General features: G+C 38.9%; 1 protein-coding gene and 1 long non-coding RNA gene across 10 annotated transcripts in view; one reads left to right on the top strand and one right to left on the bottom strand.

The window, feature by feature from the left end:
- LOC114241789 (dynein intermediate chain 2, ciliary) overlaps nucleotides 1-13,574 on the bottom strand; it is a 24,376-nt gene extending 10,802 nt beyond the window's left edge. The window contains exons 1-10 of one of the 7 annotated variants that reach the window (XM_028172768.2): nucleotides 13,439-13,574; nucleotides 9,831-9,929; nucleotides 6,664-6,774; nucleotides 4,373-4,577; nucleotides 3,759-3,881; nucleotides 3,240-3,365; nucleotides 2,893-3,011; nucleotides 2,420-2,554; nucleotides 1,512-1,641; nucleotides 510-677 (exon numbers count right to left, since the gene is read on the bottom strand). In XM_028172768.2, the coding sequence (XP_028028569.2) occupies nucleotides 510-677; nucleotides 1,512-1,641; nucleotides 2,420-2,554; nucleotides 2,893-3,011; nucleotides 3,240-3,365; nucleotides 3,759-3,881; nucleotides 4,373-4,577; nucleotides 6,664-6,774; nucleotides 9,831-9,929; nucleotides 13,439-13,453 (1,231 nt within the window). In that variant the 5' untranslated portion in view covers nucleotides 13,454-13,574. The other 6 variants (XM_028172760.2, XM_089735587.1, XM_089735586.1 and 3 more) reach the window with 6 other exon arrangements.
- On the top strand, nucleotides 8,039-20,700 carry LOC114241808 (uncharacterized). 3 transcript variants are annotated; one of them, XR_003624605.2, is made up of 5 exons: nucleotides 8,039-8,196; nucleotides 13,579-13,729; nucleotides 14,636-14,792; nucleotides 15,968-16,054; nucleotides 19,569-20,700. It is a non-coding gene; the product is annotated as an uncharacterized LOC114241808 (long non-coding RNA). The 3 variants fall into 3 exon arrangements; XR_003624604.2 differs by having other exon boundaries at nucleotides 8,044-8,625; XR_003624606.2 differs by having other exon boundaries at nucleotides 8,044-8,625; nucleotides 15,971-16,054.
- The last annotated feature ends 462 nt before the right edge of the window (nucleotides 20,701-21,162 follow it).

Consider the following 21,162-nt stretch of genomic DNA (forward strand, 5'->3'; position numbering starts at 1 on the left):
AGTCGTGCATGCGGCAGAGATGCGAATGTTGAGACGGATGTGTGGAGTGACAAGAATGGACAAGATAAAGAATGAATATAATAAAGGAAGTGTGAAAGTAGCCCCGGTAATCAACAAATTAAAGAGCGGACGGTTAGCGTGGTATGGACATGTGATGCATAGAGAGAAGATGCATGTGACTAGGAGATGTATGGAAATGGTAGCGTAAGGGGGAAAAGGTCGCCCGATGAAGACATCGGTGGAGTGTGTGAATGATGATATGAGAGAGAGAAGAGTGAGTGTTGAGATGACGGCTGATAGAAGAGAATGGAAGAGAAAAATTAGCTGTGCTGACTCTATCTAGTGGGATAAGTTGGAGAAAGAGAAAAAGAAAGAAGAATTTTATTAAGTAATCCGTGTTGTAGTCACAATCGATTTCCAACACAAGTAATTAATTACGTTATTTAATAAAATCATTTGTAGTAAATGATCGCGTCGTTAGTGCAGATGTAGATTTACGCTAATCTTACAAGATCCGTAAGCGACCGCAAACAGGTCCTGATAGTGCGGGTTCCATTGGACATCACAAACAGCGTGACTGCGCATGGGCTCGAATTGGAACCTCCACAGCGGTAGTAACGAGCCCATGCCTTCACGAAATTCGTCCGAAGGATCATCCCAATATCGATAATCTTGAGCTGAAAATCATAATACCATGATGGGACTAAAATTTACGAAACTCAAATACGAAGGATTTAACTTTATTGTTCAAGAAAATGTGCACGACAAATCATGACAGACAAAAATCACAATTCACGAAAAATGTCTATACTTTCATTCACAGTGCTCTACTACAATCGGATTTTTGTTTATTGTTTTTTATGATTACTATTTAGATTCGATTTTTTTTCCTACCTATGCCGATAGCCTTGAGAGGCTATTTCAGCTTCGCCCTAACATGTAGGTGAGCTCACGGGGCTCAAACCGGAGGGTTGCTAATACTGGCCCTCGCAAGAGCAGTGCTTCGCAGAATCTACCAGCGAATCGGAAACGCGACTCACTGAGAAGATCCGGCGACTAACTCAGTGGGCTATGTTTGTGGGTTAATTCGCTCGTCGAGCCCTTCGTCGCAAGCGACGGGTTCGACGAGGACGGTGACGGATGCTTGTGGTACCTAAAAGCACCGTTAGTGGATCGGAGGATCCGTAATGACGAGTTTTGGGCGACATCGACTATTTACCATTCTGTCTACAGGATCGGGTATGGGGATTCGATTATTAGGATCCACTTATTATTCTAGGTTATTGACTTTGATGGTGAATTCACAAGCAGTAACGTGTATCCTCTTCTTGTTATCTACAACTACCCACAAAACTTGAAAACAAAGTTGAAGACTCCTTTACTAAAAGGATTACAAATTTTAGTCAGTTCAGATTTTAAATTTGATGCAAAGAGAATAAATAACATTGAAACAACAATCTCTATTAGATCTCGTCGTATTAAGATTGTTTTTTATTTAGTTATAAACTTACCAATATCGTCATAGATGTTCTGATTGACAAGTCTCTCCAGTATTGTCCAAGCTTCACGTATGCGTTGCGCTAGTTGTTCATCATGAATTTGTTGAGCGGATTTCACATGTTTAGCTGTCTTCTTGCGAAGCTGTTTAAGATTATCAATCGGGTGCTTAATTATAATAGAAATCGCAAATCATTAGATATTTCAGAAGCTTATGAAGTTATTACCTACCTAGAAAGTAACCGCAATATTATGTAAATTTACTACTATTACTTATAATTCGATAATTATTAAAAAATATTATTATTTATAATTAGATAAAATTAAAGCATAGGGTTAGATTTTCAAGATTTTAGTTATTCGATTGAAAAACTTAAATATGGTTTTAACGTCGTATATTTGGAATCACTTTAAGGGTGAATGTTTGCCAATATTTCATGTAATAAATGTAGCCTAAATGTCGAGATAGGAACCCGAAAAATCTAAAAAAAATACAGTGGTCGTTATCATGGAAAAGAAGATCTCTTCGTAGCTAACATCCAAAACTGATGACCCGTAACGCGAGCAACTGCAGCCTTCAGACAGTTAGCATGTCATTAATGTAGGCTACCGTACTATAACTTGCTACTAAATCATCAACATTTGCCACAGAGTCTCTAGTTTGGCATCTTTGCATTACGGGCACTGCTCCCGACTCTGACACAACATTCAAGTTCAGTCTCTAGTCGAAGGAGATTTAGAGAGCACTAACGAGCTAATCTTAGCATGAACAAATTTAGTTCACTCGTGCGAGTACTTTTCTTAGAGGGATTTAGTAACAGCTATCATAGAAGCCGAACAATGATACCCGGTAGAAGATCCGATGTCGGACTTATAAAATAAGTAAGAAAACAAACTGGGTTTACGAAATTGATTTTCTTACCCTTTTCGGTTTGTCCTCCTCTTTCTCACGCTGTTTTCTGGCGTAGTCCTCTTGATAGTAATCGAATATAATACACTGTAGCGCAGTACTGCCATAATTGGCTCTCGGCGGTGGTATAGTTTGAGTGTCCACACTCTATATCGGATGATAAATGAAATTTTAAACACCATTAATTGTAATGGTACTACTATGTCAGAAAATTTAATGAAAGTGCAAACGACTTTAGTGGATAAATGATAAGCAAAACAATACGTATAAACAAAGAAGGAGAACAATCTTATATTTATAAATTAAGAACTACTTTTTTAGGCCTTCGACTTCTTCTACTGGACATAGCCCTCCCTCAAGGCTCGTCGTAATAACCAGTCCTGCCCAGCCTCTATCCAGCGGATTCCAAAACAAGATTATTTTCAATTCAATTCAATACTACAATTTCAATACTAAATAAATTATTTAAATTAATGGAAACTGACCCTTCTGGGAAAGTTGTAAGTAAGAGCTGCTCGTTCACAGAAATTGAACTGATTTGCCAATTTCTTCACACGAGGCTTAATTTCAAGTACTTCTTCTCCTGTGTCTTTCGATTCATCTTCTGTTATAGAAAAACCCAGTAAGTCTTTTAATAGAACTGTTATGTTTAACTCCATCCATCAAAGAAAGTTTCAGCGCGAACTTTTTTCAAATTTCGTTATATCCTTCGCTTCAAATTAGCTTCATAGTCTTTAAAGTGGCTAAGAATATTGTATAATAGTTACAATATCCTTTCTAATAGCAATCAAATTTCTGATTTTTAAATATCGTGCTAGTTTTCATCACTTACTTTCATCTCCTTCCGGCTCCTCGCCAACATCTCCTGCCGTAGCCTCTAAATCATCAGCTACAGGCTCGGGTTCGTGTGGACCTTCTACAGCTTCACTAGGTTTCTCTTCATCTGCTACTGCGTCCTCTGTGAGATTCAGAAATATTCGATTATATACTAAACTAGCTGTACTCGCCCGCTTCGCTGCGCTTTTAAAATTATTTTTTTTATTTATTTTCATTATTATTAGGGCGTCCAACGCTCATATAAATATTAGCCTATCCATTAATTACATGTATTTTCTACAAGGATACCAAGTTTCAAGTCAATCGGATACATGGTTCAGTAGTTGTAAGGGAACATCCGTAAAAACCACTGTAGTTTTATATATTAGTATAGATATTATAGATTAGTGAAGCATGGTCACGCTCCTACATTACTGTGGCTAATTCTGTTTCCTGTTTAAGCGATACCTGTGGCAATATATTGGTATTTATATCAAACTATTTGAAGGTTATCTCTTTAATTATTAGCTTGTACCTTCAGCTTTAGCCTCCTCAGGTGGCTGTGGTTCTGGTTCGGGTTCTTCTTCCTCCTCCTCTTCAGCGGCAGACTTTTTTACCTTGGCCCGTTTTGGTCCAGCATCATCAAAGCCAACCATACCTTACCAAAGTTATTAATTTAATTAAAATACTTGAGAACTCATTCTAGATACCGAACAAAGGTAAATAAATTTTAATCAATAATTTTGAAAAAGACAATTTACATTCTCTTTTTATCATGTAGTCTTCGTAGTTTTTTTTTCGTTGAGATCGGTCAATGAGCACTCCTTGTTTTAAGTAATCACCTAAGGGGTCCAATATCATTAACCATAACAATAAATAAATAAATAAATGCTGCCACCCACCTTGAGACATGAGTTCAAATCATATATCTTAGTTCTATTGTATCGCTTGCCCCGCGCTTCCTATAATACCACACAGCAGAAATAATTAAGGATGTGGTATTCGTCCGGTCTCACAAGAGATCCGACCAGCAGCAAAAACATTTCTTTTTGAAGGTTAAACACGATTTTAATTTATTAACCTTACTTAACGGACCTTACACCTCTGATTTAATGTTAAACATACTTTAAAGACTGCATTTCTACCCACCGTATCCTGCAGCAATTTGTGCTTTAGCTTCTTCTGAATCTTTCCTAATAGCCGTCCCCTGATAAATATATAGGGGGTACGCTTTACCGAAGGTCGGCTTTGGCTTGGCGACAAATCTTCCTAGCCCGTAATGATAAGCCACTTCGTCAGCTACCCAATTAGGATTTATTGTTGTTAAAACTCGGCCGACTTCTTCATCTAGATCCTACAACAATAGAATACAATATTGATTTTTATTACATTTCAATTTTAGCTTGTAACGAAAATTGTAATAGTAATTTGCTAAGTATGGCCTTTTAATTGATTTTCTATTGAATGAACTATTATTCGTTATTCCTTCATCCCAACTTTGTTATGTCTTTTTGAAATCTAAGCTCCCACGTAAATAACATATTATGATCTATACAAATGCTAATCAATCATTATACAGTACCAAAAAAATCTAAGCTTTCAAGTTAGAACGATTTCGAGAATATATAAGTAACAAACACATTTAGCACATAGTTTAATAATAAATACGCCACTGTTGTTAGATATCTTAGTGTTTATCAGTATCCAAAGAATCACGGAATGGGATTTTATATATATATATATATATTTAGTTTATACAGAACATTCAGGTGCAGATTTGTAATCTATATAACTAGTCAGGTCATAAGTATTGTCACACAGTAAAAACTTTTCTTTTAAAATGCTGGCCACAAAAAAAGTTTATTGAATTCGAATTTCGAATTGTTCATGAAAATAAAAATGTATACTTTTAGAATTTTACTCATTTTTAAATATGGAGTGGACGCTTAAAGAAGACCGTGTTGCAGTTATTGCGTTGCATCGTTGCGGTTACGCGCCAATTCAAAATTTTAACATACTGAAAATTTTGAATATAACCAAAAGATTCGTTTATCGTACCATCAAACGATACAATGAAGACTCTAGTGTAGATGACAGGTCAAGAAGTGGTCGCCCTCGGTCTGTTAGGACTCCAGCAGTGATAAAAGCTGTGAAGGCGCGAATTCAAAGAAATCCCAAACGTAAGCAGAAACTGTTGGCCCTTCAGATGGGGTTAAGCAGAACCATGGTGAAAAAAGTGTTAAATGAAGACTTAGGGCTTCGGGCATATCGAAGAAAAACAGGACATCGTTTGAATGCTCGTCTAATGGACCTGAGACTGAAGAGATGCCGCGCTTTGTTGAAGCGGTACGCGGGAAAAAAATATCGGGAAATTCTTTTTTCGGATGAAAAAATTTTTACCGTAGAAGAGAGCTACAACAAGCAAAATAATAAGGTGTACGCACACAGTAGTGAAGAAGCGAGCAACCGTATTCCGCGTGTCCAACGAGTTCATTTTCCATCCTCGTTCATGGTATGGTTGGGAGTTTCTTATTGGGGCTTAACAGAGGTACATTTTTGTGAGAAAGGTGTAAAAACGAATGCAGTTGTGTATCAAAATACAGTCCTGACGAACCTTGTGGAACCTGTTTCTCATACCATGTTCAATAACAGGCACTGGGTATTAGACTGGGTATTAGTACAAGAGACAAGATTCGGCGCCAGCTCATAGAGCGAAGAGCACACAAGACTGGCTGGCGGCGCGTGAAATCGACTTCATCCGGCACGAAGACTGGCCCTCCTCCAGTCCAGATTTGAATCCGTTAGATTACAAGATATGGCAACACTTAGAGGAAAAGGCGTGCTCAAAGCCTCATCCCAATTTGGAGTCACTCAAGACATCCTTGATTAAGGCAGCCGCCGATATTGACATGGACCTCGTTCGTGCTGCGATAGACGACTGGCCGCGCAGATTGAAGGCCTGTATTCAAAATCACGGAGGTCATTTTGAATAAACTTTAGTGTCATAAGAATCTATGTTTTGTTCAGTTCATTTTGGTATATGAATGGTTACATAATGAATAAACTTGTTTCAATTATTTTACATTAAACATGTGACAGAATTTATGACCTGACTAGGTATATATATAAATGAATTGCTGTTCGTTAGTCTCGCTAAAACTCGAGAACAGCTGGACCGATTTGGCTAATTTTGGTTTTGAATTATTCGTAGAAGTCCAGGGAAGGTTTAAAAGGTAGATAAATATGAAAATGCCCGGAAATAAATAAAAATAACAATTTTGATGTTTCCCTTTGATGTGTCCCCCGTCGGACGGATTCCTTTTGTTTGTTTTAAGTATATTTTATTTATCGATTGAGGCACTACGAAGTCTGCCGGGTCAGCTAGTCAATAATAATTGTTAAATGTCTAAATTAAACTTTTAGTTGATTTTTTTTCTTACAGCTTCCGGTACTTCTTCTTGATCATCAGGCTTAATGAGAGCTCTCGGCTTAAGCCACTCCAGAGCTTCATCTTCAATTAAATTACCGCGGGACTTGGACGCAGCGTCTTTCTGCTGAATAGCGTGTTGATTAAAACAATGAAGCTTAATTACATAAAACAAAACTAAACGCGCCACTACGCACATCTAAGCACTGTATTGTTTTCTTCAAAAGCACTTTTTCCTCTTTCACATTAAGTGCACGTTTTATCATGGCCTTCAGCATTTTGCTTTCAAAATTTGCCCACGTTCGCAAATAAAGAGATCACGTAAGTCTTCGCCGCCAGCAAGGGTAACACTGCTTTCTTTACGAAGCGTCTGACGGATTCGTGGGGCTTTACGAGTAAATGTTTCAGAGACATTTGCATATTGTTTGATAGGTCTTTATAGGGCTTGATCATGTAACTCGACTATAAATAATTTAAGGCACTTTTCGCCGAGCGAGGCAAGCGTAAACAGACTATTAAACATTGCGTGTCTCAAGCATGCACCGACTGTTTATTTGTTTTCCTAAATTAGGCAGCCTTCGATTTTATTACAGACAAAACGATTACAAGGTACTTACGTCAGAATTATCTTCGAAATCAGTCGACATAGAAATTTTAAAATAGAATTTCTCTAATGTTTCATGCTTGCGTTTACTTTTAGAAAGTGTTAACGGCACTGCATTGGCGCTGTCGGTACCTAATGTACCCTATATCTAGCTACCCAAGCATTAACTTGGTTTACAAGTAAGGCTATCAACGCAACATTTGTTTGAAAAATGAGAATTAGCCGCTATTGCTTTTCATGTGCTTGGTTTTTATTATAGTATTTTTGTTGAACTGGTTTTTGTTGAATGTAAATACTACAAAAAGGAAATCGGAACAGTTTTCTTAATTTTTAATCCTTATAATTTATAAAGCATAGGAGAATGTTTCTATCTAGTTATTAAATGATTTATGAATTTTTTTTTTCATTTGTCATTGGGGACCTTAACATCGATGACTATGCGTGTACATGACACTTTTAAATATAATTTTAATTAGACGTATATTTGTCCACCATAAAACTTTTGAAAACATCATTTTTGACACACTTATGTTTTGAGGATTATGGACCTAAATAAATAAATATATACGTATGATTAATCGATGCGATACAAAATAAATAAATAAATAAAAAGAAACATTTTTACTGTCCGTACAAAGTTGCAAAATTATTTTCTACGATCGTGTCACCAAATTCTAATTAGCCCCCGTGTCTGGCATCAGGTAGTACAGACTACAGAGTACAAATATAAAATCACAAAACAGCAATATACACAATTTACAATGTAATTTAATCACTTTGTTTGTCATTTGAGCTGGGCCTCTTAGACAAGCAAGACGCGTATAGTATTATCTAGAGAATATCACAAACACGTACATACATTCAATACATTTTGGGGGTGATGCCCAAGGAAATTAGTTTAAAAATAATCATGAGTGAACGAATACAGCAGACGTGTTAGAGGTGAAAACTTTATTAACTTCTGTTTTTCATTTTGTATCATGTTATTTTGGGTGTGCGTTTAAGAATAGCGGACCAGTCGTTCCTCTTTGCGATTTGTGTTGTGAAAATACTCCTTCAAGCTCCGATAGAAAGTCGTACGAGTCTTTGATCCAATGTATTCGAGATATATCGGGACAGTAATGTAGAAAATGTGCAAAAACAAATTGTTTTATTGAAAAAGCATAAAGTTTTACGAGTATGTTCCTCCTTGTGCGTCACTATTGCGTGTCGTATGTGAAATGATTGTGGTGAACTATCGATTAGGCAGTATTGTGCGATGATAACTGCTACTGTGATAATTAATTTATTTAAATCCGTATCCCGATGTGACGCCGGGCCCATCGGCTTAAAGATTTTGTAACGCATTGCTTCTTCTGTTTATAGCCGACGGTGAGTGTATGTAATATAAAAATACATCAGTATTATTGAAAAAATGCATATCATTGTAAGTTTAGTACATTTAGAGGAGGAATTTACAGTAAAAGACAGCGCCCACTACTATCAAAATACTTGTATGTATATAAAATAAACCTATGAGCCAAGAGTAACAAAGTGCAGGTTCCCGTTCCCGTGGTAGAATTGAAAAAAAAACCTTCAAAAGTATTTTGTTTCATTTTTTCTTAGGCTAAATCCTGTACATGTCTCTCTCTTTTAGTCTAGCTTTTGGAGTATCATTTCCGTTTCATCGAGTTTCAGATCAATGTGGTGTTAAATGTAGTCTTCATTCGAAAATAAAATCTATATGTATATATTTGTATTAATGTAAATGTCGGGAGAGTACACATCTTCATGTTGCCATGTTCCAAATTTCAATAAATTTTATTTGAAAAATTATTTCACTTTGATTCTAATGTCTAAAAGCCTCGAACAAAAGCTATTATTAACTAAACATTTCTACTTAATTGTTATATTCTATTTATAGGCACACAAAAAGCGTTATTTGGTCTCATGTTGACAGGGTCACATCGTGCATTGACGTACACAAAATAATACTAAGAATAAAAAGAATGTGAAGTAAAACATATTGTACGTGTATTATAATAATTTAAATGGGCTTATATTTATTATATTATAATTATTTCCCTCGTTAATATTCGTTCGGTGGTTTTATTTCTGTTACAATATAACAAAGTATTGTCAGTTTTGTTTCGTTTTTTTTGGTGAAGTTTACCAATTTTAAACAACGTTCAATCTTGGGTTTAAAATTAAATCAAACCAATAGAAAATCATTGCATTATATTTCGATCGATTACTGTTCTAGAACATTCTACAAGCCGTCATGAACATTCGTATAAAACTTCCGTATTAGTAAGGTAATACGGATGTTTTTTTAATTGCAAAACAATTGTTCAGTCGCCTATTCATATGTCGATTTTTCCACTTTGTAACCCAAAATTGATCAAAATCAAGGAAAATAAATATATACTACACACATATATGTACTGTTTGTATGTATTTATTTTTTATACATTTAGGAAATTTACATTTCAACTACGCGCTTTGACGCACAAGGGAATGCAGACGCACACAAAATCACAAGGTCGTATTTACAATGATATGTGACGCACAACATTTGCCCTAAGTCCGGTACTCACTTTCAGACGTTTTAGTAGAATGCCAAGCGATTTCTCTGTGGATTTACTCCGCCATAAGTCTGGCAGTCTATGCTTACTCGAGCCTTGCGGGCTAGGAATCTAGATCAGGCAGCAAAACACCGTTACAATACCATAATTATACAAAATAATATATAAATCTACAGTGGTTTTTACGGATGTTCCGTTATAACTACTGAACCATGCATCCGATTGACTTGAAACTTGGTATTCGTGTAGAAAATACATGTATTTAATGGATAGGTTAATACTTATATGAGTGTTGGACTCCCTACACCAGTTGCGGGGGCTTTAGTGATGAGAATCTTTGTGGGGCTGAGAAATAATAATGTTAATTTTAAATGCCCAGCGAAGCGAACGGGTACAGCTAGTCATACAAAATTTAGAATCACGTTTAAATAATATGTTCTTGCAAAGCAATTTGTAAATAGTTCTGGGTAGCTTGTTCTATGTTTAGCCCTAAATATTGCTTTTGTATCATTCTAACAGATAACTATGAGATATTGTTTAGGTGAATAGATTTCAAGTCTACTGTGATAATATATATTTTTCTGTTTTAATTTATTCGATAAGCCATTACGAAAATTTTAAAAGACCAATATTGACGGGCATATCGATTCGACATTATCCAAGTAAAAACATACCTAAGACGTGTTTACAAGAGACTTCCATTATGGTAACTCGCAAAATAATAGTTTATGTAATTCGCCATGTTGTACAGCAACAGATTGCTTATAAAATAGTAGGTTCAGCCCGTACTATCGTACTAATTCTGCCACAATTTGAATGGTAGAATAGCCGTTATTATAATACAATTACTTCTTCGACCTCATGTTTCAAGGTATGTCAAGCCATCTATGCAACATAATAGTTCCAAATATTGGAATTTATATGTAATTAATAAATATCACGTCCCGTGGAAGAGTATAGTTTTCGTACATATTTTAATATATTTATATATAAAATTTCATATCATGTTGTTTGTCCGCAATGAGCTTCTGAACTAATGAACTGATTTCGAAAAAACTTTGCACACTCTGTGTGGTTTAACCCAACTTGAGGGATAGGGATATTTTTATATCAAGTTATTTGTTTAAACCATGACAATTATCATTATCTGTAATTCTTTTACAGTTAATGATAATTAATTTAAGAACATTTTCTTATTCACCGCCAGTATAAAAATATATTTAAATACAGATCAATGTTTGTTCTCTGTGCGTCTGAGCTTTTGATCCCATTTTGGTGAAATTTGGTATTATTATAATTGTGATTGGTGGGAAAGGTTCTTTATTAGTACCTATGTACAATAGATGCCACGTGAGTACTTTCAAGTAATATATGTTTTTCATATAATTAGTACACAGCCACAGCGAAGCGCGACCGGATTTCAGGATGTACCTTGTTGAAATAGAGCTTGAAGAATACAAAACTCTTAGAATTATAATTTTTTATCGAAAAGAGACGATCGGATCGATTGCTTTATAGTAAGCGGTTACCGTATTCCACGGACGCCAGCATGGCCAGGGCTGTATGTCATCATTTTGAAATAGATTTAAAAAAATATCGATTTAAATAATATGATTGAGAGACAGGATTCACTTTTTAAACATTCCATTAGAAATTCACTACGAGCATTGAACAAAAATACATTAAAAATCACAATGTCGTATTTAATTAATAGAAAAATTTGATTAATTTTTAATTTTGTTGAAACAGTAACCGAAATTTCGGAACACTAAATTCAATTTATTTCGTCTTTAGCCTCTCATAATTTAGCTATTTTAGAATATTTTTTTTATTGCTTAAAAGGGTGGACCTGCTAGGTTCCCTAATTAAAAAGCGCCATTCAACATCTACAATAATAATCGGAGCCGGTTCTATTTACTAGCCAATTTGACATGTTTCCTATTTATGTAGCAAACAATTACGCATTCAGAATTGAAATCTGCGGACTTATAAAAATAATATTATAGATTCTTACGAATAAGAAGCTGTTGATACTTTTTTTTTATTGCTTAGATGGATGGACGAGCTCACAGCCCACTTGATGTAACGTGGTTACTGGAGCCCATAGACATCTATAACGTAAGTGCGCCACCCACCTTGAGATATAAGTTCTAAGGTCTCAATATAGTGACAACGGCTGCCCCGCCCTTCAAACCGCATTACTGCTTCACGGCAGAAATAGGCGGGGTGGTGGTACCTACCAGTGCGGACTCAAAAGAGGTCCTACCACCAGTAATCTATTTCAAACGGACTATTTAATGGAAAGCGTGTGAACTACTCGCCTTAGCAAATGGCTTTAAGAGCTAAATACGTATGCTTATTCAAATAGAAATACCTATACAAAATATGCTTTAATTAAAACAGATGACGTCCCACGCCAAGTACATTTCGTACGTGTATAGTAAATATTTGTTGCATGTCTCTAGGCTCGTGTTCAACACAAATAACATGATAAAATTCTAACATTTTGTCTCTGTGTATTTAAGGCCAGATATTCTAACATGATAACAGTATCCAATTATTAGAAACAAAACATAATTAATCAGAAGATCGCGAAATGAATTGTAGAAGTTGTTTTCGAAATGTTGCCAAATACGTATGCCAATTAGCTTACACGGGAGATAATAAAAAAAAAAAAGCGTGAATCATAAATAAATCAAGAAAAATCAGTTAGGTAACTTTTTCTTAGCAACTCAGCTCTGTAGGTGTGTTATTATTAAATAGGAATACAAAAAAAAATTAAAACATTTATTTTCTGCCTTTACAAGACATTTCAAAAACGAAAGAGAAAATGTAAAATAAAATTGATCTAATAAACTTGAGATGTCAGTGATGACGACCGAATTTCCACCACTAGGCGAACACTAGTTTCAGATCATCTACTGACGTATAAAATCTACATGCTATGTACCTACATACATCACTAGGGAACGCAGGGAGTGGCTGCCATCGCCATTTGCATTATATTGCAAGTTCACAAAACACAATAATTACGAAAACTACCTACATACAATGTATTACTACCATATTTCGTTTATTTACGGTAATAAATTCCCCTTTATATTTCGTAAACAGTCTCTTGGCACCGTTTACATTACTACTTATTTATTATTCATTGGCAGTAATCGACCTGCTAGATTTTACGATCTAAGTCTCTCATAAACTCGATCCGTATCCCTATATTTTAAATAGTGACGTGTTTTGATACCGATTGTTTTTCACCATCCATTACTTTTCTTTGAAGGGGATACTTGTTATTCCAATACAGTTAGAGACTTACACCTCAAACCCTAAGATGTTTAGTAATTACAGTGGATAAATGGGGCAGGTCATAAACAACACGTTAGCAGTGAGAACAAGAATGCTCATCTTTATTTAAAACATGTGTTTGATCGATACTGTGTGTAGTTATATAATTTAAAAAAAATTTAATTGCTTTATCTTAATTCCTATGCTATAAATCCGATCCTAGAAGTAGGTTTTTTTCCTAATAAAAATAGTAATCAGAAAAACATATTAAACTTTACGAATATTAAGTAAAATTGTAATAAAGATGAGGAAAAAAAACGCGCGATACGTACCTTCTTTGGAGCCATTTCGGCTACCTAAAAACTAAAATCGAACAATACTCAAGTGAATAAAAATATGTTTTATAAATAAACGCTTTTAAAACATCTTCCGACGAATTCGTAAATAATATTTGATTTGTTTTCGTTGACAGACTGGTGCGCGCGCAGATTTGCGTTGCCATGGTTACGGGGTAGGGGTCCGCCCGCAGTCTGGGTTTCTACTTTCGGCTGGAACACCGCAAGGAGGATTTATGTGTCCCTAATAACTAAATTATCCACACAAATACAATTTGATATTGTTCGGTAAGAGTCATGCAACTTTATTTTATGTTTTGCGTCTTAGAGTTATACTTTAAACTCAATTTCATAGTGGTTTCCTTTGTCTAAGAACTGAGGTCTATTTTAATATGGCCGTATAGATCGGTTATTGATGAGGGTGACTGAGATGCCAGATAATTTTAACAGATTAGAATTGTAAAATGTAACACTACGTGTTTACTAATTGGCATTTTTGTATATTTGTTAAAATAAGTACTCATTGAAATCTGATTCTTATATAAATTGGGTAATGTGTTTCTTTCAATTTTGTATTATAAATTAATAAAACCTTAAAATTAATTATTGTTCGTCTGATGATCAAAACTCGACCAATAAGGTGTGAGCTTATGAGAGAAAAATTATTTTTTACATATATGTATGTATGTATATTTCGATTGATTATATGCATAATATCATAGTATACAGTATTATCGTATATGGCATTATATTAATGGCACTTTGTACGATTTTGGTTTTCAACTGTTTCCTCCTCCAATCAATTGCTCATTGCTGAGCATCGTGATGCGCCCGTCCTTCAACGATATAAAGAAAAAAAAAACAGATTTTAGGCAATTGTTAAGAATGGATTAGGAGGTGACATTCATTATTTAACTAGTGAAGCTCTAGAAGCTATATATAAATATCATGATATCACTTGATAAAACTACTGCGTGTGCGAATTAACGCGATCGGAGAGACTTAATTGTTTAATAAAATAACTATGAACAATATCATCATCAACAGTCCACAGTTGTCCACTGCTGGACATAGGCCTCTCCCAATCAACACCACTGACCCCGGTCTACGGCTTTCCTCCTCACTTCTTGCCGGCCACCGTTCGTAGGTTATCGCACAAATACAATAAATATAAGTGTTCATTTTAGTTTTCAGGCTTGTGCCCTAGACACAAAAAGGAGTCAAGCTGGCGGCCGAAGAGGAAGATCATGGACTGTTGCTCCCCTTGTTCACGGAGCCCGAGGACAGTGGCATTGACAGCGACGACACAGGTCGAAACGCATCGCGGAATCGTCTGCAAGAAGACGCACAGGTCAGTGCTAGTTAACACTATGTTTTATTGCCCCAGATCGGAAGACAAAGAGACGGATGACCCGTTGCTGTGTAACCAATTAGCAGCATCAGTAATAATCTGATCTTGTGCCTGACTTTAATAGCACTGCCCGCATTGTGAGCTATCGTTGAATTCCTAATTTCAATGTATACAGACTGCCCCACCCTTCAGACCGAAACACTATTTGGTTTTATGGAATGTTATAATCAAAGCCACTCAATTAAAGTTGACCAGGGCTATTAGCGATATATAGCGGTCACCATTGAGGAAATCCTTTGCTTGAAAGTTGTGGGTTTTCCGACACACGTGACCAGTCCACTGGCACTGCAGTATGAATAATACGTCAGTAACTTTGGTCAGTTATCTGAGCGACAGTTTACGAAAGGTAGTCGAAAAGAAACGTAGCCCACTGAGTTTCTCGCCGGATCTTCTCAGCGGGTCGCGTTTCCGATCCAGTGGTAGATTCTGCGAAACACTGCTCTTGCTAAAGCCAGTGTTACCAAAACTCCCGGTTAGAGCCCCGTGAGCTCACCTATACGTCAAGGAGAAACAGAAATAACCTCTCAAGGCTATCAGCATAGGTAAAAAAAAGGAAAGAAGTGGACGAGAAGAGTCTAAGACGGAGCTAGCTAAGTGCAGTACCGTGGGCTTTGTATGTCAATGTGTATTTGTTATCTAATATTTATATATCAAAGCACTAATGCTGTAGTTAGGCTACCCAAAGCGACCAACTTAAATAATAAAATTGCTAGTGGCCGATGTTACGGTTGCTTTGTATTGTATTTCCCTTTCCCTTAAATAACATGACGATTTAAATATTAGCTTTTATTTTACTTCCAGTTGTCCATTGAATTTGATGTTATCATAGGTTTAGCCTTTAATTATTAGCTCGTTCACTAGATATTACTGGAGTTGCGAGCCTGCACGAGTAGGCACCACCAACCTGCCTATTTCTGTCGCGAATCATTACTGTGTTTCGTGTTCATGTTTCTGGGCTAACCACTTAACAGCAGGATGACCGTCGTCTCATCTACCCATCTAAGCAATAAAAAAAGTCACTCTTAGACAAAGGACCCAGAATTTGCGTGGCCAACTTCCGAGCATCATCTCTGACATTAGAAACTATATATTGTACTGTTTAATATTTGTCACAGCAGAGCGAATCAAGTAGCACTGATGATGAAGAGACCATACCCTGGTGGAGGATACCTATACTAAAACATTGCGACGAGGAATTGGCGGTAAGTGACTGTCTGATGTACACGATTTTGCAGCTAATACCTGTGCTAATAATATTTCCCTCGCTTATTAAAAGTTACGGGAAGGCGTGCAATGAAATTTAGAAAATTTTTGTGGATTCATAATGCTATTGGTATTTGAAAGGGCCTCCGGGCACCAACAATCCTTCAATCATAATAATAAAGACATTTGAACGAGTGTTACTTACGAATTTTTTTTTCATTCCACTTAGACTATCAGAATGATTGTAGCGTATAATAGCCGGCAAACTTCTTGAGCATTTGTCGACGTAGTGGGGGTAAGTTCGCGCATGGTACACTCACGTGCAAAAACAATATTTACTCTGCGTCATAATGCTATTAAATTATTAAAATCAACATATTATGTATTTAATATAGGTTAATAATTGTAATAATTTAATCTTGGGGTAAAATAGATATTCCCGGAGCCGGCTTAACGCGCCGGCCACCCCCAACAAACGAGGGACCAGATTCTGAAAGTGAGCACGGAAGGTCCAACGACTGTCCAGAATGAGGCCGAGGTACTTCAACTGCACCCCGACCCCGATACGGACGCCTCCAACCACGATATGGGCATCGACAGGTGGCACTCTCCGGGGCCTGTGGAACCACATGGCCTCGGATTTACTGAGCGCCACGTCGAGGCCCAATCTCCTGATTTTGCCGACGGCATGCGCCACCCCAGCCGTAGCAAGACGGGCAGACTCAGCAAAACTCCCACCCCGGGCCACGACCAACGTGTCGTCTGCGTAACATATTACACTCAGGCCCGGGAGGAGGGCACCCCTCAGCACCCAGTCATACCCGATATTCCACAAAAGAGGGCCGAGCACCGACCCCTGTGGAACACCGCGCACGACCGGGAACCGGTGCACGATCCCACCGTGTCCGGTACACGTGACCGATCTGTCTTCCAAGTAGGAACCCACCAGCCGGCGAAGGTAGGGGGGCACTCCGTGTCGTTCCAGCGCCCCCCCTATCACGGACCAGGGCAGGGTGTTGAACGCATTGGCGATATCGAGTGACACCGCCAAAGCCACCCCACCCTCGGTGACGGCCTCATCCGAGAGGGCCCGCACGCGAAGGATCGCGTCTACCGTTGAGCGGCCCTCTCGGAAGCCATACTGCTCCGCCGACAGATCGGGTCCCACCATGACCAGATGCTGGATGATGCGGGCTGCCAGAATGCGTTCCAGCAGCTTGCCCACCTCATCCAGCAACACGATGGGACGGTACCTAGCGGCAGTATCCGCCGGGCGCCCCTCCTTTCTCAACAGCACGAGTCTGCCCGTCCTCCACGATGAAGGAAACCGTCCCGACTCGAGGCAGGAGTTGTAAAGCCTCAAGAGTCGGTCCCCCAGGGCACCAAGAGCCAAGGCCCAAACCCGGCCATGGACGCCGTCCGGGCCGGGTGCAGTGTCCTTCGCGCACATTTTACGCACGGCCACATGGAGCTCCGCCCCCGTTATATGGGGCACCTCAGCAGGGACGTCGCCGTCGTATTCTGACGGGGGGTCCATAGCGGGAGCGACAAATCCCTCCCGCTCCTGCGGAAACAGCGCCGAGACGATTTCCCGCAGCTGCTGAGGCTGGAGACGCTCCGTGATTGGGGGGGCCCATGGGCGCATTTTATTGCGCACCATATGATAGGGTCGCCCCCACGGATCCCCATCGAGCGTCTCCAAGAGACCCTCCATGTGTTGATCCTTGGCTCTTCTGATGGCCAGCTGCAAAGCCCTCTGCGCGACGCGAAATGCGCCGTACAGCCGGGCCTCTACCAGCGCGAACGCAACCGGATCGTTGCGACGCGGCAGGCGACGGCGGCGATGCCTAGCGCACTCGCGCCTCGCCCGAACGCACTCCACGCGGAGTTGCGCAATTTCGGGCGACCACCAGTACGCCTGGCGATTGGGAGACCGAGGGCTGATCCGGGGCATCGATACGTCGCAGATGCGACGCATTGTGTCCCGGAACCACCCCGCTTCGCCCTCGACCTCAACCGGATGTGGACGCATGGGCGCCCACGCCGCCACCGTAGAGGCTTCCATCAGTAGCGCCTTATTCAGGCGCTTCCGTGCCCACCTGGGGAATGACCGGGGCGCACCACGTGGGTAATCCCCGTGGGCGTCCGCGACTGCGGAGCGGGCGGAGAGATCAAACCGAATATATCGGTGATCGGACAGTGTCTCCGCCCCCTCCAAAACCCTCCAGTCGCGGATACGGCGCGCGATGGCCGGGCTCGCGAACGTAACGTCCACAATAGACTCGCCTTGCCACCGCACGCACGTCGCAACCGACCCTCTATTCAAAAAACAGAGGCCGGCCGCGTTCGCCCACCTCTCCAGTAGCCTACCACGAGCGTCCGAGCGGGGGGAGCCCCAAGCGACAGATTTCGCATTTAGGTCCCCCGCAAGAATCACTGGACGAGGAGCGAGGCGGCGAGCAATCGCCCCGATCCCGCCCAGGAAATGCCCGAACTCGACGGTAGGCCTTTCTATTGAGCATAGCCCTCTTTGAGTGACTTTGAGCATACTGATAAGGCCTATTGTCAGTCAAAACTTAACGATAAAATTACTTAATAATAAACACAAACAATTAAATCACATAGATAATCCAAAACATATAAATAAATAAAAAAGATTATCATCAAACATTGGATACGTAAATAAACAGAACGTGAATCTGGTTAGAATTTAATAATTGTAGTTATTAATATTCCGAAAATGTTTTTTTTGTGCATCTGTTTCTCATCCTTTATCATGGTATTATCTATAATAACAACCAATATAACGTCTGTTCGACACTGCGGAATAAAATAGCATCTCTTGTCGTCGGGTCGTATAAGGCAATCGAGGGATTCACTGGAGAATTGGCATCAGCATTTTTTTTTATTTTATTGCCTAGATATGTGGACGAGCTCACAGCCCACCTGGTGTTAAGTGGTTACAGGAACCCATAGACATCTACAACGTAAATGCGCCACACACCTTGAGATATAAGTTCTAAGGTCTCAGTACAGTTACAACGGCTGCCCCACCCTTCAAACCGAAACGCATTACTGCTTCACGGCAGAAATAGGTGGGGTGGTGGTACCTACCCGTGCGGACTCACAAGAGGTCCTACCACCAGTAATTACACAAATTATAATTTTGCGGGTTTGATTTTTATTACACGATGTTATTCCTTCACCGTGGAAGTCAATCGTGAACAATTGCTAAGTACGTATTTCATTAGAAAAATTGGTACCCGCCTGCGGGATTCGGACACCGTTGCATCGCTATATACGAATGCACTGGACGTCTTATCCTTTAGGCCACGACGACTTCAAGCATTCTCTGATTATCACACTGTGATCAACAACCGGCACAAACTAGTGATAGGTCCGCATAAGTAGGCTGTACAACCTAACATACAGTCTATTTCTGCCGCTAAATAATCATGGGGTCCGGTTCGACTAGCCAATGATCATTATTGATACTTCAATCATTCATTTCAGAAAGTTATACCCGTCTTACATTGTGATGAAGATGACGAGGATCTAGACATGATGCAGTGGCCGCCGGTTCCAAAACCGGATGATCATCAGCCCGTCAACAAGGAGAGTCCGGAGCGTGCTTCACCGCCACTCTATGAAGTCGAACTGACAGCTTCGGACGAAGACGAAGACACGTCGGTTCTCGAACTAGTCATTCCGATGCAGTCATCGCGTTACCAGCGAGTACCTACATCGTCACCAAAGAAAGTGAAGCCAAAATCACGAAAATTCTTCTGCAATATTTTGTGCTGTGTCCGCAAGTAAAATTTACATTGTTTCGGATGTTATTACAATGATTTGTATTTTGTATCGATGTTGTAGAATGTAGTTGGATTCTATCGATTTCTTAATTAACTTGTAATAACGATTTTCGGGGCTAACTCCGAGCGTAATCTCTATCAAATATCGTTCATTTAATTAGCCGATCAATGTGAATATATTTGCGTCTTTACTGGTTAGGTCGGACTGGAGTAGCATTGAGCGCCTCGGATTCGAAATGTCGCGAGAGATTGTATTCGGCAAATATTTGAAGAGTAAAGCTAAATCGACATTGAAAACGTTGATAGTGCTCAACAAGACTAGAGGAGAATTCAAAAACGTGTAGGGCTATAGCGCATAAAATGTAAATCAGACCTTATTCTAATATGGGAAGTCTAAATACCAAATTTCTCTCATTACACTTTCCACACAGTCGTGATTCATATGGGATCCTAATCTCATTAACGGATTGAAGTGTAAGGTAGTACGGAAGGAGAGTCTCTAAAACTCCTTACGGAATGCTCCGATTTGTTTGAAAAATTACTCATCACTAACAGTGGTTCATAAGTACTATTTTACATCTCGTAATACCGAAACTGTGGTATGCGCTTTTCTCGATGTTATTCTTTCAGCGCTGTAATCAGACTGACCTACCTTTAGCACTGTAATGGGCTACTTACCATCAAGCCAATCAATCGCTGCCCTATGTCTTCAACGGTAACGGCATGGTTGAAGAAAGCGTAGTTTCGCATTGTATGTTGTTTCCATCGCGCATTGATCAAACTGCGTGATTGTCTTAGTCGTAATCTGCTTATCTATCTGCATATCCATTTAATACTAATATTATAAAGAGGAAAGATTTGTTTGTTTGTTTGTTTCGAATAGGCTCCGAAACTACTGGACCGATTTGAAAAATTCTTTTTCCATTAGAAGCCGACATTGTCCCTGATGAACATAGGCTACTTTTTATATATATATATATATATTTTTTTGGTTTCATGTGTGTTTTAATGTTTCCGAAGCGAAGCGAGGGCGGGTCGCTAGTTTAAAATAAAGCCAAATCGATTGTAAAATTATAAGGAGACAGGTATTGTTCTAGTTATTAAAATCGTAATTAACATATATTTAGACGTAGTCGTTTTAAATGTAATTTGTCTTATAATACGTATCAATGATTTGTGATTTCGGATGACGTGAAATTTTAAATATTCATGTATAAAAATTAGTGTTGTCTTTTCGAGCTCAAACACAAACTATAACATGGTCACGCCATGAAGCACTCACACCGATTGAGGCT

The sequence above is a fragment of the Bombyx mandarina genome, chromosome 19 (assembly GCF_030267445.1).
Source record: "Bombyx mandarina strain Sakado chromosome 19, ASM3026744v2".
NCBI lineage: Eukaryota > Metazoa > Arthropoda > Insecta > Lepidoptera > Bombycidae > Bombyx > Bombyx mandarina.